At 35.3% G+C, this 24,605-nt stretch overlaps 1 protein-coding gene across 1 annotated transcript in view; it reads left to right on the top strand.

Moving 5' to 3' along the window:
• Positions 1–24,605, top strand: part of LOC122796810 (ATP-dependent translocase ABCB1-like) — a 1,504,949-nt gene that overhangs the window by 820,802 nt on the left and 659,542 nt on the right. The window contains exon 18 of the mRNA XM_044065546.1: positions 6,527–6,604. Coding sequence (XP_043921481.1) covers positions 6,527–6,604 — 78 coding nt within the window. The remainder of the gene's footprint in view (positions 1–6,526; positions 6,605–24,605) is intronic.

Below are 24,605 nucleotides of genomic sequence, written 5' to 3' on the forward strand. Positions count from 1 at the left end.
CCTCAGAAGGACCTCATATAAAATGGATATGCAAAGGGAAGCACATAGATTCTTCTCCAGAGTCATTCACCAAAAACACTGACTTAGAAGAAGGGAAGGGTTCCCCTCGCTACCTCTCTGAAGACATCACCTTTCGCAATATACTCGAATCGATGAAGCACAGAGGGGGTTAGTCAACCCAAGACCCTTCAACTGATGAATCAGTGTTCGTGGAAGATATTGGTTCTGACCCAACATCATCCTGGGTGGTAACACCCGTTGATCCCCTTATTGACCTTATAGTTCAACTGGCATTGAAGAACGTTGATGTGGTGGAATCCATTCCTGAAAAAGCAGATCACATTTTAGCTGCTGCTAGGGCAAGAAACACTGGAGTAAGAATCCACCAGTAGATGTTTTAGTGGGAGCAGCAGGTAGAAGAAGAGAAAATAAAATAAATAAAGAACATCTCTTCACCTCCACTTAACAGAGAGTCCAGGATGAAGGACAGATTTGGGAAGTGGACCTATCTGTCAGTGACTTTCATTCTTAAAATGCTAAATTATTTGGCTCATCTAACCAGATTCCAGAGACACTTGACCAAAGAGATCACCAAGTCTCTCTCAGGGGGGTATTGCCTATGGATGTTCAGAAAATGCTGGCTTCCCAGCTTTCTGCCTTACATTCCACCGTGGATGTGGCCATGCACTTGCTCTCCAGTGCAGCTGATGGCATGGCCAGAGCAGTCGGCACATGCATTACTATGCGCTACCTTGCCTGGATACATCTTTGTGACTTTGCAGAAGGATTCAAGTCATCTTTTGTGAATGCCCCTATGATGGCTGAACTGATTTTGGGCATAAGGTTAGTGAAACACTCAACAGGAGTCAACGGGATGGTAAGACTCTCACTGCAGTGAGAGTCTGCTTCAGTTGGAGTCTGCTTCATCAACCCACAAAGAGCTGTCTCTAGGAATCAAAGATCAAGGAAGAAGATGTGTGTCATTAAATCACAGAGTTGTTATTACGACTCCTCAGATGATAGGCTTCTCTGTGGTGGTGGGGGATAACATTAATGGATAACCGAGATGCAGAGTCAGACCTCATAACCAGGGTTTTCAAGGTTCTTCTTTGGAGAAAGCCTATCAGCGTTCCTGAATAATTGTCTAACTGCTTCACTCTGGAGGCATTTGGGAGGTACCTAGCTTTTCATCCTCAAACCTGGCACAGCATAGCTTCAGATTCTTGGATGTTAAACATAATTTCCAGAAGCTACTCAATTTCCTTTTTCCTTCATCCTCAGAAAAAGAAAAAAGTCACTGATGTTCCTCCCAGTCAGTGGGATTCAGCAGGCATAGAAATTTCAAAGCTGATATAAAAAAAGAGTCATCCAAATAGTCCCTTAAAACCAGTTTGAGTCTGGTCTATTTGAGGTTATTTTTAGTACCGAAGAAGATGAGGGACCTCAGAGCCATTCTGGATCTCAGTCACCTAAATCAGTTTTTGAAACAGACAAAATTCTGGATGGTCACAATTCAATCCATTTTACCTCTTCTGAGGAAGGACAATTAGATGTGCTCCATAGATCTCCATGACACCTACTATCATATCAAGATAGCAAAGCAATCCAGAAGTTTATCCCCTTCCATCTTGGAGCCAGTCACTACCAGCTCTGAACCTTGCCTTTCGGTCTCATCACAGCCCACAGTATGTTCCCCAAGATCATGGCAGTGTTACCAGCGCACCTGCATCTGCTGGGGTCCAGATTTTACGGATTCTTGATGATTGACTCCTAACTGCTACCTCCAAATATCTACTGTTTTACCACCTGGACCTGGTGCTCCAATTGTTACTGGACATGGGTATAACTGTAAATCTAACAAAGTGCCATCTGACCCCAACCCAGAATTTAGAGTTTATAGGATGCCACCTAGTTACCAACCTTGAGATTGTCAGCCTCCTCCAGTCCAGAGTTTGGTCACTTTGCATTACAGCCATGCAGGTGCTACATCATCTATCACCACTGGCGAGATTAGTATTGCACCTTTTAAGTCTGTCATTATGGTAAGTACATAACTTTCATTATTAGAAGACATTTTATGTGATGAAAGGTGGAGTAAACCACTTGGTGTTTTGCTTAGGCAGAAATAAGTTGTGTATATTTCAAAATTTGACACTTGAATGCATTTTGGCCTAAATCATAAACTGGAATATTATTATCTATTGAACTGAGTTCATTGGTTGATAGGTTAATTGATTTTAATTATTTATTTATTTATTTATTTTATATGTATGGTTTTGCTTTTTTGTGTTTTTTCACTCCCTGGATGACAGTTTGGGGAAGTGCTGAAAGTTATTATTAATAAACTGAATCTAGGCATTTATCATTTTATTATTAGCTTCAGCATAATGGACTAGCAGGCGGTATGATTTTGTTTACAATGTTGAAGTTGACACATAGAACTTTCACAGTATTACTTAAATTCTTACAGCTTGACTTAAAGGGATTCAGGCAGATATCCACAAAGCTGTTTTTTAGTGTTGTGAAGGTTTTCCCTAAGGACATTCATAGCTTGACTGCCTGGTAGTGGAAGACTTAGTGGTTGTTTAGTGTGAAGAGGATTTGTCTGATATAAAGCACCTCTGCATGAAGTGGTGAACAGCTGCTTGTTCTTAAATATATTATTCACATCAGCATTCAAGTTTTGTTCCTTGTACAGGAGCAGTGATGGACCGTTTAGCATGTGAGTCAGAGAAGGTGGGGGCTACATCATTTGGTAATGCATTTAGCAAGGTGATTTGACAGAGATTGAGCTGTTGCTATTTGTGGGGTAAACTGCAGTCAGTGTGTCACAGTAACCATTTGATACATTGCGACTCACAGTGCCATAACGTGGAGACCAAATGGCCAAAAATCCATAGTTACATATACTAAGTCTGAGATGACATTTCTTGGAATATTCACTTTTCTCCCTGGTATGGCAACTTGCCTTCCTGCAAAAAGAAAGCAAATTTAAAGAAGAGCAACATTCAATACTCAGTCTTCTGTATTTTCTGTCTTTTTTTTCAGCTTGTTGAGAATCAGCATAGTGAGTCATGCATTTCAATAATGAGCCCTGTGTTGCTACATAGTAGGTCATAGAGGATGACTGCTTACAAACCTGCCATTTTTAGGTTGCAAAATGGGTATTTTGGAAGGGAAGATTTGACATTCATTTGGATGCATGCAGGACGAATGAAGAAAGCTTATGAGTAAGACAAGAATAAGTGTGGAATTTGGGTAGGGTACTGATACTGGCAGGATGGGGTTGAGGTAATCTTGAGGCTCTAATCTGTGCAGGACTGGTGAAAGTGTGTCTAAGACTTCCGGTAACTTTCTGATTGAGTAGATTAGACTGGGGATTCCATTATTTTCCAGGTTGGTTGTGTTATATGCTCTGTTCACTGCTAATGTAGCGTTTATATCACGTTATCGAAAGATGAAAATAGTGAACACTATTTCATCGGCCCCAAAACATCTAAACATGAAAATATTAAACATTTAGAACAGCAAATTTTTTCCCATGGAAAATATTTGCTGTTCCAAAACACATACACACAACACAAGCACATCAAACAAACTGCAACCACACACATACACTTAAATTCCTACATCTAACGCTACACTAAACTAAACATACACTACTATCTACCCACTTACCTTAACCCAAACCCTAACCCTAAGGTCCGTCACTATCACACACTCACCTAACCCGCACCCTAACCCTAACTCACTTAAACCTCCCCTAACCCTAAAGTCTGTCACTATCGCACACACACCTAACCCGCTCCCTAACCCTAACTCACTTAACCCGCCCCTAACCCTAAAGTACAAACAATCCCACACTTAGCTGAACCCAACCCGTAACTTTCCACCACAGCGCTAAGAATAGCGAAGCCACAGAAACGGCCAACTGAATTCTTTCCCGAGGAAAGAATTTGCTGTTCTGCAGCTTCGCTGTTCTTTGCATTCACTGAATAGTGTTCGATATCAGAACATTCGAAGTTTTAATACTTCAATGTTCTGATATAGACCCCTAATGTATACAGAGAAAATGTAAATACATATATGGGATTTGAAGAGCTCCAGTGTTGGATAAGATAGATGAGGGTGGACTAAGAGCTTTGATCATGGCCAGGGAAAGTGGAAGATCACCCAGATGTCTGCACACTTTCTCTGTGGTGTTATTCAGTGTGCTGTGAATATGGTTAGAAAGGCACAGTCCTGATTGCAGTAACTGAAGAGCAAAACCACAGAATACACTTTTTTCTTTTGCCTGTCTTTTTTGTATCAGTGGTGTCAGTTCAGAGAATCTGAGGAAGGGCAACACGATGAGCTGGGATTCACCATTTTATTTCTTATGTGCAGTACAAGACAATCTGAAAACTTCTAGTGGAAGCAAAACTTTTGTGAATGTCACCTTCACTGTTTTGATAATTTGAGATCTTCCATGATTCTGCAACTGCTCTAGTTCACAATACACAACTACATGTTGTAGTGCATGAAATCATGACCAGCAGCATATTTCTTGTTTGTACCCTACTTGTGACATTGTAGGTACTGCTGCATGCATTTGTAGTCATTACAGTCAAACAACACAGCATGTACCATACATACGCTCACAATACAAAAGAGGGACAGCTTTGTCTTCACAGGAGCACTACATGATTGCCAAAGTAAATGGTTTGGTATTCTTTTTATTATGTTAAATAGTTCACAGCTATGTGTACACTATACAATTACTTAAACAAAAATAACTCTATCCCCACTTAGAAGGCACACAGCATGCACCATAAGCAAAACAAAAACTACTAATAGCAAAAAAAAACACTTTTTATCAGATTAAAATCTCATCAATTCAAACACACCTGTCTTTCTGGGGTCTATATTAGATCAGCAAATGCTTAAAAAAGCGAACGCTGATTGATCGACCTTATGTAAGCGAAAGCTTACAATCTCGAACTGTCAGATCAGCGATATTTTTTCCTAGGGAAAAAAATTGCTGATCCAAAACACATACACACAACACAAGCACACCAAACAAACAGAAATCCACACACATACATTTAAAATCTGACACCTAACCCTACACTAAACTATGCACACACCACTAACTATCCACTTACCTTAACCCAAACCCTAACCCTAAGGTCTGCCACTATTGCACACTCACCTCACCCACTCCCTAACCCTAACTCACCTAAACCCGCCTTAACCCTCACGTCCACACAATCGCACACATATCTAACCTGCGCCCTAACCCTAACTCACCTAACCCACCCTAACACTCACATCCACACAATCGCACACTTACCCGAATCTGACCCGTAACTTTCCACCCCAGCACAGAAAATACTGAAGCAACAGAAGTGGACAACCAAATTCTTTCCCTAGGAAAAAAATCAGGTTTCTGTTGCTTCGATATTTTGAACATCCGCTTAAATAAGGTCGATCATTCAGCGTTCGCTTGTTTAAGCATTCGCTGATCTAATATAGACCCTCTTTCTATCATTGAAACAAAGTCTGTCTATTCCTGAGCTTTTTGCTTTGTTCATAATATAAATGATGATGTTTTATTAGCTTGTGCACATCTGTATAGTGTTTTCACAATAATGTAAATGCATGAGGATTTTGCAAGGTTCACCATAGAGTTCTTTTCCATGTTTTCTTTTTAACCTATGATGTTGTGCAAGCACTTGTGATAGCAGTCTTTTTTCTGATTTGTTTGATGTCACTGACACAGTTTAGACATGCTTGTACAAACAATGGTTTTCTTGTACAAACAATGGTTTTCTAAGGATTGTTCATAATTTCCGAAGTAGAGGTTTCTGCACGGCTGAGTTTTTTTCCTATTACTGACTAGCCTTGGTGATTGCTGTGTTTTCTAACCACTGAGTCAAGCCGACAACTGAGTGTTAAATGACACTTACATGAGTGTATTGCAGTTAATAAACTTCTTCCTTTATTTTCATTTTGTGCTATGATTGTATGTCAAAGTTTTTTTTTTTAATTTTGAATTTTTATTTTCAGTGGTGTGGTGACAAGATTGGTTTAAATAGTGAAGGTTCCTGTCCCACAGTTCTTTTTATTGAGATGCACAGTTTCTGTAGCCATCACAAAATGTCAGGTAGATAAAAATAATGCTATGCAGTCTGAAATTGTCCTCACCCACCGTGTCCTGAAAAAAGACACTTGATATTTCTAAGACTGTCAACAAAACTGTGCATGAACTAGTGTGCTTAATGTAACTCTGATAGCACAGAATAATTCTACACATTAAATGATGATATTGATGTTTTATTTTGTTTCTAAAATGAAGCAAGCATGATACTTGGAACACATTTATGCAGTTAATCTGATGACATTTACAAAACCAAGCCTAGAATACAGTATATCAGATGTGGCAAACCTTGTATGTATTTTCAAAAAAAAAAGTCTTTCTGTGCTGTCATGCTAACAAGGTATTTTTATCTGTTTAATTTAAATATGTTTGTTTTTAACTGTATAGGGATTCATGTTTGGGCGTTCAGGAGAAATCTTAACAATGAGACTGAGGCACATGGCTTTCAAATCAATGTTGTCACAGGTAAAATGACTTGCCTAATTTGAACAGCATTTATGGAAGCTTTATTTCTTTATTTAATTTGTGGTATTGGTAAGTAGCAGAACAATGCCCAATACTGTTGAAGTGATTTTAGAAAGTAATGTATAGCAAATGATCTTGCATGATCAAGTTTGTCCAGTTCAGCTGAAGGACTGATTGGCGCAGGCAGAGTCCCCTAGTGCCCACTTCTTTCCCTCTCTTCTCTGGATCTTGTTTGCAACTTTCACACATGGAAAGGAGATCCCTTTGCTTAAGTGTTTACTTTGGTGAGCATTTTATTTCTTTCTTTTTGACTTCATTTAATCAGATTTAGTCTCCATAGATTAACAACAATAGTAATTAACAGTTAGATTAGTTTTTCAGTGATTTTCAAAAAAAAAAAAAATCCTGTCAAACTTTATCAGGCCACTGATGATGTTTACTTCAATCTTTGCTACTCTTGTCCTCACCCCACTTGTGGGTCTCATCTTTGACAAATGCCCAGTAGCACTCATGCCTGGAGAATCTTCCTTTTGGGAGAGCACCTGATTTTGGAGTCTTCCTTCTCCATTTCAGGCTGAGGTAGTGCAAGACTTACCAGGCAAGTAGAGTTATACCATGGTTCACAGTTTGTTTCTAAGCTTACATGTCCTCTCCCTGTCTCTGACATTAGCAGATAAAGCCAGGCAAACGATGAGCTGCCACAAGCATGTACCCAATTCCGGTCCCTAGGACAGACCTTCACCGGTGATGTCCATGAAGTTGACAAGATCTGTTAGGAGTCCCTCCCTTCACATGGATTGGAACTGGATGCTGAGGGCTAGGTTAAGGTATGAATTTAAGTGTCTTCTCTTCCCCTCCACACCTAGGGTGAGTAGAAAAGGATCTGCCCATTCTACATCTTATACTCCTTCTTTGGGCGCGGTTTCAGCACTGGCAGATTTAGAGCTGAATAAGATTCCATGCCACACACATCTACATTGATGACACTTCTCCCATCACTGCTAACCCTCCTGATACCAGTAGTCTTGGCAGTAATTCCTTCAGTGTCAAGAACCATTAGGCACTAGGGACTGATCCCTGATGATTCAGCCCCATTGTCAGTGCAGATCCCCTTAGGGCTGTCCTGTATATCACAGTCATTGATATTTAAGCCTTTGGAAGCTGAGACCATCCTCAGATCTAGTTGCAGCTTTGGTACCTGACATTGTTTGGACCATCGACTCAGCATAGGGGATGGCATCAGTCTTGGCAATAATTGCATCAGTGTTGGCAGCCTCTACCCCTCAGCATTCAAGTTTTTTTTAGAATGGATAACAAGGCTATGTTGAAGGATAATGAACGTGCACCTTCTACTATAGATCCACCCCATAGCACTTCTCACTTTGTAGCCTTTAGCCCTCAATTTTTATCCCTGCAAGAGTCAAGTTCTGAAATGCCCTCATAGAAACTTCCCGTTGAGACAAGATTATTTTTCAGAACACTTAGATGAGTCCACCTTGATTGCTGCTAAGTAGAGAAGGTACAATAGGAGGCACTTCAGCCATCCATTAGAGTCCACCACCCCACAAATGCATCTCAACAAACAGTAAGGTTCTCCTCAATCCCCTTTGGCAGTCCCAAAGTTTTTTGCAATTCTGAAATGAATGAGGTAGAGGGAACCTTTTCTGTAGACTGCCATCTCATGCAGAGGAGATCCTACAAAAGGCTGTTTGGACTTCCCCCCTCTACATCTTGGGTGATGTCTCCAGTAGACCGCATGACAGACCTGGTCATTGAAAGGGTTTGTCAAGAGTCCAGTGTGCCTATGTCTGTAACAAGAAAATCAAAAAAGATGTTTTGACTTCCCACCCCAGGACATACCTCACTAGAATAAGGCCCCTTTTGCTGATTCAGTCATTCTGGCAACAGCTACAAAACTGGAGCTGCCTGCGGAGTGCATCTGACAAGTAAAAATTCACAGATGATGGGCAGCATGGATAAGCACACCTTCAGTTCAGATACCTTCTTACTCAGGGCACTGAGCTAATGTGCATGACTCATCTTCAGCATGACCTTGTTTATAAACCCTTTGACACACTGAAGAAGTTGCCTCACAAACATTTTCATCATCAGATAGTGTTGCAGGTGGTAACAATGCAAAGTACCACTTTGCTGCTTGTGAGGCTTATTCACAGCACAGCTAATGGAGTGGCAAGAGAAGCTAGGACAGGCATCACCATGAGGAGACAGGCTTGGCTCATGTTCTGTGGTTTTGCAATACAACTTTAAGGTATCCTTCACATGTCCCATTTGTTGGGTCTTGTCTTTTTGGAAACAAGGTGAAAGAGAGTTTGCTGAAAAAACAAGTAGAGAGGAAATGCTCTCAGCTGTTGGGTAAAGTTTTCTGCCCAACAATATTTTTCCAGGAACGAAAAGGGTGCAGAAAAATGTCTGCAAGTCTCAGCAGCACTCATACATGCAATGCTGTGATAGAAATTAACTTCAGTATTTATTCTACAATAGATACTGCCCCAGTGGCAGAGGTAAACAGCAAAATTAGGGGTTCTGTGGCCCTTTCCTCCAGAAAAAAGCAATAGCACCCCTGAGGACTTGCCAGCTGCCCTTCTCTGATGGCAGATTGAGGTGGGGGGGGGGGTGAATGTCCCTGTTACTAGAAAACTGTTAGACTGTCAGATGAGACATATGAATCAGGGACATTATTTCCATAGGCTAATAGATAACCTTTTCAGATCTTTTCTTCCCTTACAAGATGTCTCAACCCATCAAAAGGGGATAGCAGTAGACAAACTCCTGACAGAAGAGCCATCCAGAAGGTCTTACCATACCAGAGAGGATTTAAGGTTTATTCCAGATTCTTTTTAGTTTTCAAGAAGACATGCAACCTCAAGTCACTTCTAGAGTTCAGCGGCCTAAATCATAAGTAAAGAAAAACAAGTTGTGGATGGTCACAATGCAATTGACCCTTCCTTGTCTGCAAAATGAAAATTAGATGTGCTTAGCAGACCTCCAGAATACCTATTTGCACATTAAGATAGCCAATATGTTTGGGAAGCTCCTCTGTTCCTGGCAGGGGGGTCCAGTTGTTATCTGTTCAAGTCCCTGCCATTCAGTCTCTCCACAGCCCCCAGAGTGTTCATCAAGTCCATGACAGAGGTTGCAACTCAACTAAGACTGCTGGGAAATAGTGCATACCCAAATATGGATTACTGTTTCCCTGTCTGTACCATGAGACTCAGTAGTACATGCAAGGGACTATTTACTTCAACTATGTCTGTCCTTGAGAATATCAGTGAACTCTGTGAAATTCTAGTCAGAGCATTGCAAGATCTTATATTCATAATTTGCCATTTAGACACTGTATGCAAATGTTGGCCAAACTAATGGAAGACAGAATGGCCTCACTACAGTCTGTAGTAAGTCTCCTGCTACACTATTCTTTACTGACAGAATCCACTATTCTCAAACTTCTAGGGCTCAAGGCAGCTACAGATGACTTGATGCCCTTTAGAAGGTTCCACATGAGAGTTTTGTGCTGGAAACTCCATGTATAATGATCTCAACTGGAGAAAAGAATTGAACAAACTGTCATATTATCCATGGCCTGCTGAAGACATCTAGAGTGGCAGTCGCACCTCTCGAATCTGAATAGTGGATTCCTGTTCCCCTATTCTCAGTCACAGACAGCTCAGACTTATCTTCGCTGGGGTGGTGGCGCATTGCTTAGGCAGACAGTCCAAAGTACTTAGACTCAACAGATGGCCTTACTGTACATCAGCATTTTGGAAATGAGAGTAATTCTTCTAGCATTGCAGGCCTTTCAAGGTTGCCTCCCCCACGTTGCAATCATAGTATGCAGAAACAATATGTCAGCTATGATATACATCAAGAATCAATGGGGGAACCAGGTCTCACCCTCTCTAATAGGAAGCTATGAGGGTGTGGTATTTTACAATAGACTTACAGCACTTTCTAATAGTAATGCATATCCCTGGTCAAGCCATCTCATCAGTGGACTGGCTCATCAGATGTCTCTTTTATTTTTTTTATTTTTTACTTATTTATTTTTTTATATATTTATATTCTTTATTTCTTTTTTTTTTTTTTTAAATATTTTTATTCATTTCCAAAAACAAGAAAACATGAATGCAGGTTATTTATGACAATGAAGTATTTACAAATTATTTAAAAAGGTAGGCTAAAACCTCTAAACAGATATCAAACATTAAAACCAAAATAAAGTATTTACAAGGGTGTCTATTGTTGACATATAATTGACTTTCTATACAATTGTTTCCTGATTATAATCTGCTGCAGTCATTATTCTCCAGTATTTCAGTTACTTTTGCCATGCTACATATAATGATGTAGTTCTTTCAGTTCTTCCTTTAATAGTGTTCATTTCCAATTGCGATACTGCTGACACCATATTCATGAATTGCTTAAAAGTTGGAGAAGCTTTGGATTTCCAGTTTGATGTAATGTTCTTCCTTGCAATAGCTAGAGTGTCCATAAGATTACATATTTTGTTCTTGGCACACAGTCGGGTACAGGTGCATTAAACAAAATAATAGATTTGGAAATCTGGAATTTATCATTGAATACCATTTGCAGAAAATAATTTATTTTATCCCAATATGGTTTAATCAAATGGCATTCGTAGAACATATGTTGCCAGTCTGCTTTTATTGATAAATCACATCTCCAGCAGCCAATATTTTTCTTAAATATAAGTTCCATTTTATGAGGGGTTACATAAGATCTGTGTATGAATTGCCATGTAAAAGTCTCCAATGTAATGAAAGTGATGTCTGCTTTGGAGAGAGAAGAATTTGTTTTTTATCTCTGTCATTTGGCACATGTCCATTAACTGATCTATAATAATTCCATATTTTGTCATTATTATGCATTTTATTTTTTGTTTGTTTTATAAATAGATGATAAGTATCCCTTTCCAGTAATGGGTTGATTCGTTAGTAATATTATATGTTCTATAAGGTTAGGAACATTTTGTCTTATTGATGGTTGCATTGTTTCTTGTTTGCTTAATATATACTGTCTTAATTCTTGTACATGTAACCACGAACTATCTTCCATATTTAATTTCTGTTTAATCTGGTCTATTGTCAGAGGTTTTCCAGAGTTTAGCAATTGATGCCAATATATTAATCCCTTTTCTTTAAGCATGTTGACTACTTCCATATTAAATGTTATTATATTACCTTGTGTGTACACTACTGGATATAAAAGAAATGACCATGCTTTAATATCAGGATTGCTATTAATAAGATTTTGGAAAAATTTTAATGTATAAGTAATGTATTTGGAACTTATATTTTTACTCTTATGTATCATCATATATTCCTTCATCAGCCATAGAAAATTGTTTGGTATGAAATCTGTATACTTATTTGCTACTACAAATCCTGATTTTAACCAGATTCTCTCATGAACTAGCTTCCATTTTGATGTATATTTTGTATTTAGCCATAATGATATTGTTTTAATAATGGATGAATGCAAATATATTTCTATGTCTGATAAACCTATGCCACCTATATCCCAATCATCTAGATGATACTTCATAGCTATCCTTGTTTCTTTTGGATACCATAGGAATCTTACCATTAAATCATTTAATTGTTTTAGGTGCGATTTAGCTGGTGGCAAAGAACAAGCTTGTATGACATAAAGAATTTTTGGAAATATGATCATTTTAATTATATAAAGCCTTTCTTCCATTGAAAAGAAGAATTTATTCCATCTTTGTATTAGATTTTTAATATTATTTAAGGTCTCTATAATTTGTTTCAATTGTAGTATCTAGGTTGTTAGTTATTATAATTCCCAAGTATTTAATTATATTATCGGTAGAGATATATTTATGGTATTTTTTATTTAGATCTTTTTTATTAGTATTTATAAGCAATACATTTGTTTTGTTCTCATTAAATTTAAGACTTGAAAAGTTTTGAAAGTTTTGAATTGAGTCCTATAATGCTTTTAAACTGCTATTATTATTTTTTAAGGTAATTAAAATATCACCAGCAAAAAGTTGAATTTTAAGCTCTAGGCTGTTGTCTAGTTGTATTCCTTCAATATTTTTATCCATACGTATATTATTTGCTAAGGGTTCAATGACTAGCGCAAACAATAACGGAGAAAGAGGGCAGCCTTGTTTTGTGCCCTTAGTTATTTTAATAGATTTAGACAGGCAAGATCCCAGTTTTATATAAGCCAATGATTTTTCATATAATGATTTTATTAACAAAGTGAAGTTGTTTGAGAAGCCATATTCTTCTAAAACTAACCACAGATAATCCCAGTTCACTGAATCAAATGCGCTATTTATGTCTAAGCTAATAACATTCATTTTGTTTTTTGTGACATTTATATAATCAATTAAGGAAAGAATTATTTTAATGTTGTCATAAGTGTTCCTATCTTTTATAAAACCTGTTTGATCCTCCTCTATCAAAAGTGGTAGTAATTGTTTTATTCGAGCAGCATGTATTGCCATAAAAATTTTATAATCTATATTAAGAAGTGAAATGGGTCTGTATGATGAACATTCACTGGGATCTTTATTTTGTTTCAGAATTGGTGATATTAATGTGTACTTCCAAGAACAATAACAACAGCAAAGCCTCATTTGATAGTAATGTAAACATTTCTGGGGTGATATTATCTATACCTGGAGCTTTGTTTAATTTTAGCTTATTTACTTCAGCTTTAAGTTCTCTCATTGTTATTTGTTTATCTATTAGTTGTACCTGCTCCTCTAATAACCTAACTTTAACATTGTTTTTGAGAAAAGCTTTCAATGCTGAATGTGTTTCTGTTTTCTCATTTTGATTATTAAGTTTATGAAAAAATAGCCTAAAAGCTTCTAGTATTCCTTCTAAATCAGAGACTTTCTTTTTGGTTTCTATATTATGCATTTCCTTGATTTGATTTGTTTTAATAATCTTTTTAGTCCTATTTGCTATTCTTCGTTGGTTTTTAGGGTTCATTGAATAGTAACCTAGTTTAATTTTTTCTAAGTTGATCATTGTTTTGTGGTGTAGCGTCTCTGAGTATTTTTTATTAGTATCTTCTAGTTCTTTTATTAAGTTGGTGTTTCCATTTTGAATATCAAGCTTTAAATTATCTACTTTTGACTGTAATTCCATTAATTCCTTATTCCACTGTTTTTGTTTATTTTATACCATCCCACCGCTCTTCCATATAGGTATGCTTTCAATGCATCCCATATATATATTTCAGATACATCTTTTGTAAGATTGATATCTAGGAATGTTTGTGTCTCTTTAATATAAAATTCCTTAAAATCTTTGAGATTTGTTATGTAAGATGGCATTCTTGTTACTGATATCCTTCTCTTGAAACATAAGTCTATCTCAAACGTTATGGTGTTATGGTCGAAAATGGACATGAAATTGTCTTGACTTTATTTAATTTAGAGGTTAAATCCTTTGTTATGTACACTCTATCTATTCTAGAGTATGTATTATGTCTATGGGAAAAATGTGTAAAGAATAGTGAATCTGGGATAGCATACTCATTTATGTCAACTATATTAAAAGTTTCAACAAACTCAGATAACAACTTTGTTAAAGGTGATCTCTTACGTGTAGTTTTAGTATTTGTGTCAGTTTCTTTTATAATGCAATTGAAATCTCCAGCTATGATTACATTGCCTTTGATATAGTGTACAATGTCTTCTAAGTGTTGTTTGGCCACTCTAACACCTAGTCCTGGTATCCAATAAATATTCACTAATGTATATATCATTTCATTGATAGATATTGTCACTAGACAAAACATTCCTGAGTTGTCATGGAACATGTTTATGATTTTAGGCATTAAAGTAGTGTTTTTCCACAAAATTGCTACTCCCCTTCGCTTCTGATTATAGGTGGAACTTACTAGTATTGTATAATTTTTATTGTTTATTTTATTTATGTCTTCCTGTGTAAGGTGTGTTTCCTGTAAAAATACTAGTTGCGCTTCACATAGCTTTAAATATCTATAAAGACTTCCCCTTTTGCAGCTATTATTTAAACCATTTACATTAAGAGATATACATTTTGCAATTGGATTTATATTAGCTTTGCTTTTATCCATATTCGTATACTCATAACAATGTGTAGATGTGTGTACATGAAGAGAATGACTTGTTCTTTCTTCTTCCAACAGTATTACAATAGATTATAGACACCCAATAAAAGTAAATTACAAGATCATAACTGAGAACAATATAAGATAAACAACCACCAAACCCCTCCATGAGAAAAAACATCTCATCCTTGAATGATCTAATCATTCAAGCGATCTCTAAGTCTGCATTTCAGCATCCTCCCCGGCCCCACCATATGGTAGTTTTATAATGAAAAGTATCTTATATATCTTTTAAGTATACATGTATCTGTCTTTACAGATTACTTAAATACAGTCTTTATCTATTTTAATATTTTATAAAACACTAAGGCAACACAACTATACATAGATTTAATACTTAACTATTTGGTTTTGTTTAAATTGTAAAGGAAAATCTTTTATTTTAATATATCTTTTGTGTAGCAATAATGGTTATGCATCTTAAAAATAATATGCTTGCTGTCTATCTCCCTTATAGTGCGAGTGGCATTCATAGGTATCAAATTTATTGTAATGGTCTACCTATATATATATATATATATATATATATATATATATATATATATATATATATATATATATATATATATATATATATATATATATACATATACATACATACACATACACACATATATATATATATATATATATATATATATATATATATACACACATACATACATACACACATATATGCATACATACATAAAAAAAAAAATGTTAAGCATTATATGCATCAGTTAACCATGCCACAAGTTGATTAAATCAGAAAGTATCTGTAACAATGAATATAACGTTACATTTGTATTGTCATTTATCAGTAATCTTATAGTTTTCTTTTAATTCAAAAAGTCATATTTTAGTGGTATGAATGCTACTAATTTGTTTTTGGCATTGGTATTATATAGTTTAAGACTATATTTCTTAGCAATTCCTATATATTTATTAGTGCCACTGGCATATTTCATCGCTAGTGTACCACATATGTCATATGTCAAATAGCAACTCATACTCCTTATGATATTACAGGATTTATCTGCAGCGTTATAACTGTAAGGTTGGAAAATATGAGAAGCAAAATAGGCTTTAAATATGCTATAACACAATTGTTTGGTACTTATTACTGTCAACTCTTCTAGATACACAGGAAAAGATAACCTTATATGACCATCAACCATTTTCCTTCATTTTTCTCTTCATCCTTCTATTCTCCATTTTTAATAAATATTTGTTTCTATTGTGGCTTCTTTGAATTTAGTGAGGGTACTCCATATCATATTATAGATAATATACAACGTTCAAACAGAGAACATGCCCAATATAGAGACATATTCTCAACTCAAGTGGTCCATACCATATATTTACAACACTGCAGTCAGAAATATACTAATGAATATGCAATAACTAGCAGCTTTGCAGCATGTGTGTATCTCTAACAAGTACATACCTATAAGATATTAAAAAGAATAGATAGCACGCTCTTGTTTCATAATTAACAAATGCACACAGCCTGGTATTTACTTTCATAGACAGAAATTAGACCTGTTACTTATATGCATATCAGGTACCAATAGCAATATGTTAGTAAATGCCTATGCTATTCAAATCATATTTTAATGCTGATTGATATGAGATGTAGCTGACAATGGCTTTAGCGTTTGTGATGTTATATAATATATATTCAGTATTATAAGTAAAAGTATGTTGCATGTCTATTTGCAATCTAAGGTTCAAGGCTGATCAATTTAGACATACAAGACAATCTCTTTAGCCTTGGTTATATAATGGGAGTTACTGTGTCTCTACACAACCATTCATTTTCAGTGAGGATGTTCAATATTAATATAACTTGCCTTTAATAAAAGCATACTTATAATTCAGCAGTTCTTTCCTATATATATATATATATATATATATATATATATATATATATAACAATATCATAAGCAAGACTGAGATTTTTTCTTGCTCATTACTGCTTAATGATTGTGCTACTTGAACAATTTAATATTTACAGAGTATCTGGGATAGCATACTCATTTATGTCAACTATATTAAAAGTTTCAACAAACTCAGATAACAACTTTGTTAAAGGTGATCTCTTACGTGTAGTTTTAGTATTTGTGTCAGTTTCTTTTATAATGCAATTGAAATCTCCAGCTATGATTACATTGCCTTTGATATAGTGTACAATGTCTTCTAAGTGTTGTTTGGCCACTCTAACACCTAGTCCTGGTGTCCAATAAATATTCACTAATGTATATATCATTTCATTGATAGATATTGTCACTAGACAAAACATTCCTGAGTTGTCATGGAACGTGTTTATGATTTTAGGCATTAAAGTAGTGTTTTTCCACAAAATTGCTACTCTCCTTCGCTTCTGATTATAGGTGGAACTTACTAGTATTGTATAATTTTATTGTTTATTTTATTTATGTCTTCCTGTGTAAGGTGTGTTTCCTGTAAAAATACTAGTTGCGCTTCACATAGCTTTAAATATCTATAAAGACTTCCCCTTTTGCAGCTATTATTTAAACCATTTACATTAAGAGATATACATTTTGCAATTGGATTTATATTAGCTTTGCTTTTATCCATATTCGTATACTCATAACAATGTGTAGATGTGTGTACATGAAGAGAATGACTTGTTCTTTCTTCTTCCAACAGTATTACAATAGATTATAGACACCCAATAAAAGTAAATTACAAGATCATAACTGAGAACAATATAAGATAAACAACCACCAAACCCTCCATGAGAAAAACATCTCATCCTTGAATGATCTAATCATTCAAGCGATCTCTAAGTCTGCATTTCAGCATCCTCCCCGGCCGCACCGTATGGTAGTTTTATAATGAAAAGTATCTTATATATCTTTTAAGTATACATGTATCTGTCTTTACAGATTACTTAAATACAGTCTTTATCTATTTTTAATATTTTATAAAACACTAAGGCAACACAACTATACATAGATTTAATACTTAACTATTTGGTTTTGTTTAAATTGTAAAGGAAAATCTTTTATTTTAATATATCTTTTGTGTAGCAATAATGGTTATGCATCTTAAAAATAATATGCTTGCTGTCTATCTCCCTTATAGTGCGAGTGGCATTCATAGGTATCAAATTTATTGTAATGGTCTACCTATATATATATATATATATATATATATATATATATATATATATATATATATATATATATATATATATATATATATATACATATATATACATATACATACATACACATACACACACATATATATATATATATATATATATATATATATATATATACACACATACATACATACACACATATATGCATACATACATAAAAAAAAATGTTAAGCATTATATGCATCAGTTAACCATGCCACAAGTTGATTAAATCAGAAAGTATCTGTAACAATGAATATAACGTTACATTTGTATTGTCATTTATCAGTAATCTTATAGTTTTCTTTTAATTCAAAAAGTCATATTTTAGTGGTATGAATGCTACTAATTTGTTTTTGGCATTGGTATTATATAGTTTAAGACTATATTTCTTAGCAATTCCTATATATTTATTAGTGCCACTGGCATATTTCATCGCTAGTGTACCACATATGTCATATGTCAAATAGCAACTCATACTCCTTATGATATTACAGGATTTATCTGCAGCGTTATAACTGTCAGGTTGGAAAATATGAGAAGCAAAATAGGCTTTAAATATGCTATAACACAATTGTTTGGTACTTATTACTGTCAACTCTTCTAGATACACAGGAAAAGATAACCTTATATGACCATCAACCATTTTCCTTCATTTTTCTCTTCATCCTTCTATTCTCCATTTTTAATAAATATTTGTTTCTATTGTGGCTTCTTTGAATTTAGTGAGGGTACTCCATATCATATTATAGATAATATACAACGTTCAAACAGAGAACATGCCCAATATAGAGACATATTCTCAACTCAAGTGGTCCATACCATATATTTACAACACTGCAGTCAGAAATATACTAATGAATATGCAATAACTAGCAGCTTTGCAGCATGTGTGTATCTCTAACAAGTACATACCTATAAGATATTAAAAGAATAGATAGCACGCTCTTGTTTCATAATTAACAAATGCACACAGCCTGGTATTTACTTTCATAGACAGAAATTAGACCTGTTACTTATATGCATATCAGGTACCAATAGCAATATGTTAGTAAATGCCTATGCTATTCAAATCATATTTTAATGCTGATTGATATGAGATGTAGCTGACAATGGCTTTAGTGTTTGTGATGTTATATAATATATATTCAGTATTATAAGTAAAAGTATGTTGCATGTCTATTTGCAATCTAAGGTTCAAGGCTGATCAATTTAGACATACAAGACAATCTCTTTAGCCTTGGTTATATAATGGGAGTTACTGTGTCTCTACACAACCATTCATTTTCAGTGAGGATGTTCAATATTAATATAACTTGCCTTTAATAAAAGCATACTTATAATTCAGCAGTTCTTTCCTATATATATATATATATATATATATATATATATATATATATATATATATAACAATATCATAAGCAAGACTGAGATTTTTTCTTGCTCATTACTGCTTAATGATTGTGCTACTTGAACAATTTAATATTTACAGAGTATCTTGATAATTAAACAGCAACTCCTTTTTACCCTTAAAATGCCTAATAACACATAGCTACATTCATGAACCTTAATTGATGTACTATCCTTAAGGTTGAGTACACTAGCTGCAGTGTGTTTACAAATATGTTATATAGTTCCAGTCAAGGACTTAAATATATTAAATTTTTATAAAATTAAGTTAAATTATAGTAATTTACGTGGGTGATCTTATCAGAAAAGATTATAGTAAAGTCTGTATATGTTAACTATTCATACAGTTTCTTTCAAGTGATATACTTCTTTTTAAGCTTTGTGTGCTGTTTATGTGTACAATTCAAAATGAATAACAAATATTACAATATAATAACATGTCATGTATGTGTTGATACCTTCTAAATTCATTAGGTACTTCAGTGTACTTTTAATATTTGTTAAAACTGTAAAAGCACTTTGCCATCTCATAAATAGTGTGCTGGTTACTTTAAGTAGCTTAGGAGCTGACACCACACCCATACTGTCTTGTTTTAGTGCTGACATCACTCATGACTGTTTACTTTCATTTTGTGCTGTTAGAAGGTTTAACACACTGTAATGGATTCTAACTAAAGAACCTTCATTCAGGGGTGGTAAAATAAGAGTTCCCAGCTCGTGACCATGGCGGGAAGTCAAAAACAAAGTAATTGAAGTTTTTAGGGCTTTTTTAAAACTGAACACCAGCTCATTAAATTTCTATTAGTTTTCTTAACATTAAGGGCAGATATACAAGCCAAACAGTTGTTTGTTAGTCAAAAAGGCACTTTTAGCATCAAAGAATAGATAATTACTTTTCAAGGCACTTTTTGACAGTTATTACTATTAGTTTTTATATATTATTATGTGTATTAAATACATCAGTTTAGATATTTCATGCAGCTTAGTGTAAATAATATAAAAAGGAATCATGCTCATTTAAACACACCACATTAATATGTCAGTGTAAATACGTCATATTCTATACTAGCAGTAAAAGGCAAGTAATTTATAAATGAACTATCTAAACATCATTTAGAGTTAGAAAAATCATGACTGTAAGTATTTACACTGTAATAGAGAAAGATATGTTACCTTGCTTTCTTTAGGGTTGTTTCCTTTAGTTATAAAATGTCCTGCCTATCTTGTATTTATATTGTTTCAAAGACTGACACGTGTAAAGCATGAATGCTTTCAAAGAACTTTTTTGCCTTACAGAGCAAATAGAAGACAATAATGTTTGTGTTTTTCATATGTCTTTTATCGTTTCTTCTTCTTCTTGTCAGTAGTGCTCCATTCATTTTTTTCTAAGTGACGCTTAACCCCAAATTGGGAGAAATCCATTTCTTCCACATTATCCAAGGTTTTATTAGCTGAAAGATAAGAAACTGTTGCTTGCAGAGTGTCAAAAGTTTTAGGACCTTCAGTAAAAAATATTTTTACTCTTGCAGGGAACAGCAAGTGGACTTTAAGTTGTCTTTTTTTCAATTCCTTTATCAGAGGGAGACATTCTTTTCTTGCAGTTATAACTCCAGCAGAATAATCATTATCAAATCTGATTATGTTGTCTTTGTTTTAACTGGAGAAGTTGACTGTGCTGTTTTTAAAATAAGTTCCTTGTCCTGTGATGAAAAAAACTTTACTATTATTGATCTCGGGTGATTTTTTGATTTGATGGTTGATGAAGCAGCTCTTAAGGATCTGTGGGCTCTTTCAATTCCATAAGAAAGAGCTTCAGGCAATTTTAAAACTTCTGGTAACCAGGTAGTAAGGAAAGTCACCATGTTATCTCCCTCTGTTTTCTCTGGTAGCCCATAGATGCGAAGGTTATTTCATCTGGACCTGTTCTCTAGATCCTCTATTTTATTTTGTAATGAAGCATTTTGTTGTGATAAAAAATGTCGCTGAAGATCTTGTTCTGAGAGTCTGCCCTCAGTATCATTTAAGGATCTCTCTATGTCAGCTATTTGAGACTTCTGTTGCGTCATTATTTCTTGTAGTTGCTGTATTTGTTTTGTAGATCTCTCCTCAAAAGTGTCCAGTTTGGTATTCATTTTGTCAAATTTCACTGACAAGTCTTGTATAGCATTTAATAAAGACTGTATCTCCTTTTTCATCATCTGGTCCTGTGTGGTATGCTTAGAAAAGTTCATTTTCAGTAGATTCAGATACCTTCCTTCTTGTTTTTGACAGGAAAAATAATGTTTAAAGCCAAATTTTTTGCACTGTAGACGTCTAGTGATATTAGTAGAAGTAATTCAACAAAATAGGTTTGTCTACAATATCTAGTTTTAAAAAATTCCTGTCAGAAATATCTTTTGAGTGCAGAGCTGAGAAAATATGTTGCCAACCAGTCTACATCCTTGCCACACCCCTCTCATCAGATGTCTCTTGATGTTGTGTGAGTGATCCCTCAGTTCAGCTACAGATGATTTTTCATTGCTGGGGAAATCTATTTGCATCCCTAACCAACAAGTGCATCAACATTTTTTCTCACATTCCCTTCTCAGGGATGGGCACCCTGGGATACTTTAGTGTCCCCGGGCCCTCTTTAGTCCTTCCTGTCCTTTTCTCAAATAATGAACTTCCTACAGAAAGCCAAATTGTGTAAAGCTGCAGTAATTCTCATAGCCAGGGGTGTAGACAGCTTTATCCAGTTTGTATTGCTGCCCCCCATCATCCATGCTATCCCTCCATTGCCATGTTAGTTCACCCAGATATAATGACCACACTGTCCTCAGACCTCAGCACTAGCTATAACTACCTTCTGTGCATGCCTCAAAAGGTTTGAGGGTCAGGAAAGTTAAAGAAATAATGATCACAGTGTTTCCAGCCCACCACACAAGGTATTGCAACCTCTTGTGCAAGCCTCTGATCTTGGCCAGTTTTACACTAGATGAGGTGCATGGCAAAAACCTGATCTAAGCTTGTGTCAAAATTCATTTATACAGCTCATTGTACAGGATCTGCCAGACCTCCAGAAACTCTGAGAGGCTAGATGTCATGCAATGCATTTCATATGCTTATTTTTTAAAAGATGCAGTTTGTTAACTGTTATTGTGTGTGTGTGTGTGTGTGTGTGTGTGTGTGTGTGTGTGTGTGTGTGTGTGTGTGTGTGTGTGTTACTGATAAGAGAGTTACATATGTGTCTAGCATTATTGTGTTTGTCTACAGAAAATCAGTGATATATATATTTTTTTTCGTACAAGGTGCATTGATTTGTTTCATACGTACACATAATGTCCCTGACAAGCAAGGTCTGTCATTAGATGCACGCACACACACAGACACACACACACACACACACACACACACACACACACACACACACACACACACACACACACACACACACACACACAGACTCACACACACACACACACACACACACACACACACACACACACACACACACACACACACACACACACACACACACTGCATACTTACACAACATACAGGCAAATTTGAAGAAAAGTTATTCACTTACAGCATATCTTTGCACGTCTCAACCAAACAGGTACAATTTCAACAGAATCACTGACAAACCCATAAATAATCAAGGACACTTTTAAACTTGAGACATTGCCAGAATAAGAGAATGTGGATTAAAAAACATTTTCTGAGGTAAGAGAAGTCTATATCAAGTATAATTTACCATCTCTCAAAAGGCCACCAGTTTAGGAGGGATTAAGAAGGTCAGAGTTAAAATTGTGTCAAAATCAGGGATGTCCCTGAAAAATCAGGGACAGTTGAGAGGTATGTAATCTTTGAGGTGTTAAGACAAAAGCAGAGCACATAGATAAAACCCACAGAGAGACAGAAATGACATGCAGACTTCAAACAGAAGTTGTTACAGGCAAGGACACAGCCAGAGCAAAGCAAAGTGTTATGGCAATGCTGTTCACTGTGCCAATGATCAGTTGTAAAATGTCAGATTGTGCCGCTAACAGGACATGAAGTAAATCCACTGGGGCAGTCTTTGAAAAGCTATACCTCTTATAATTCAAAATGTCACATCAGAATTTTAACATAAGAATACAGTACAATGCTACAGCACAAAGCAAAGATTGCAGTTCTGTCCTCAGTTTCCACCACAAAAGACTTCTGAAAAAGGACTTCAGCAGCTTTGAAACTCAGCATTTTAGCCATTGCATCTTACAAATGAAAATAAAAAACATTTCTAGTGAGTTAGTATTAATGTTTTTCCTTCTGACATAAGGAGAATTTATTACGCATATTATAGGCATTTGTTTTACCTGACATTTTTGCAGAGCTCATACAGCCTCTGGTGGAAACCAAACATTAAAAAGATATTCAGTTGCTACTAAGATAACCAAACACATGATGACATTAACAAACTGCACTCATCATAGATACACCACACAAACATGCACACACACACACACACACACACACACACACACACACACACACACACACACACACACACACACACACCAAACAAAAAAAAACAGATATGTTGCTGTGGAAACTGAATTCAGGATGACATTAAGCTGAAGAAGGCCATATATTCCTTTAAGTTGCGTTGTTTCCACACCCCCCCCCCAAAACAACTATTACAAAAGTGCCTTTCCAGCAAATTAACCAAAGAAATATCAATAATTATCAGATCAAGAAACCGAAGAATATAATTACATTACACAGGTACCTAATTTAACATTATTGTGATTTCTATCAAAATAATAGAAGGAATCAACATCAGACCAACAGACTGGAGCACACACACACACACACAAAATTAATTTTATTTACTTGCATCTTTTTCTACAAAATAACAAGTTAACAATTTGCACGAACAACCAAAGTTGTTCACTGGTGCCCTTGAATGCCTTACAGACTAATCTGTTTGTCTGTTGCTCCTTAACAGATTAGCATCTCTGAACTCTGGAATGTCACACCTCTAACAGCCTATACTCACCCTTACATTTAAGAACAATTTCTGAAAAATCAAGTTAAAAATATAAGACACACAAATGTAAATATTTGAATGCACACAAACCCAGAATGATATTTGTCTTTAAAGCATTACAAAAAAATGCCATTTCTTCGAAACTGTATGTCCTAAACTTATACTATCAGAATACTTTTGTTAGTCAGACATGAGCTTTCACATAGCAAGGAATTCCTGTATGAATGCTTGTTTATTGAGATATTTAA

This window comes from Protopterus annectens, chromosome 3.part0 (genome assembly GCF_019279795.1).
Source record: "Protopterus annectens isolate FY-2018-M chromosome 3.part0, PAN1.0, whole genome shotgun sequence".
Lineage (NCBI taxonomy): Eukaryota > Metazoa > Chordata > Ceratodontiformes > Protopteridae > Protopterus > Protopterus annectens.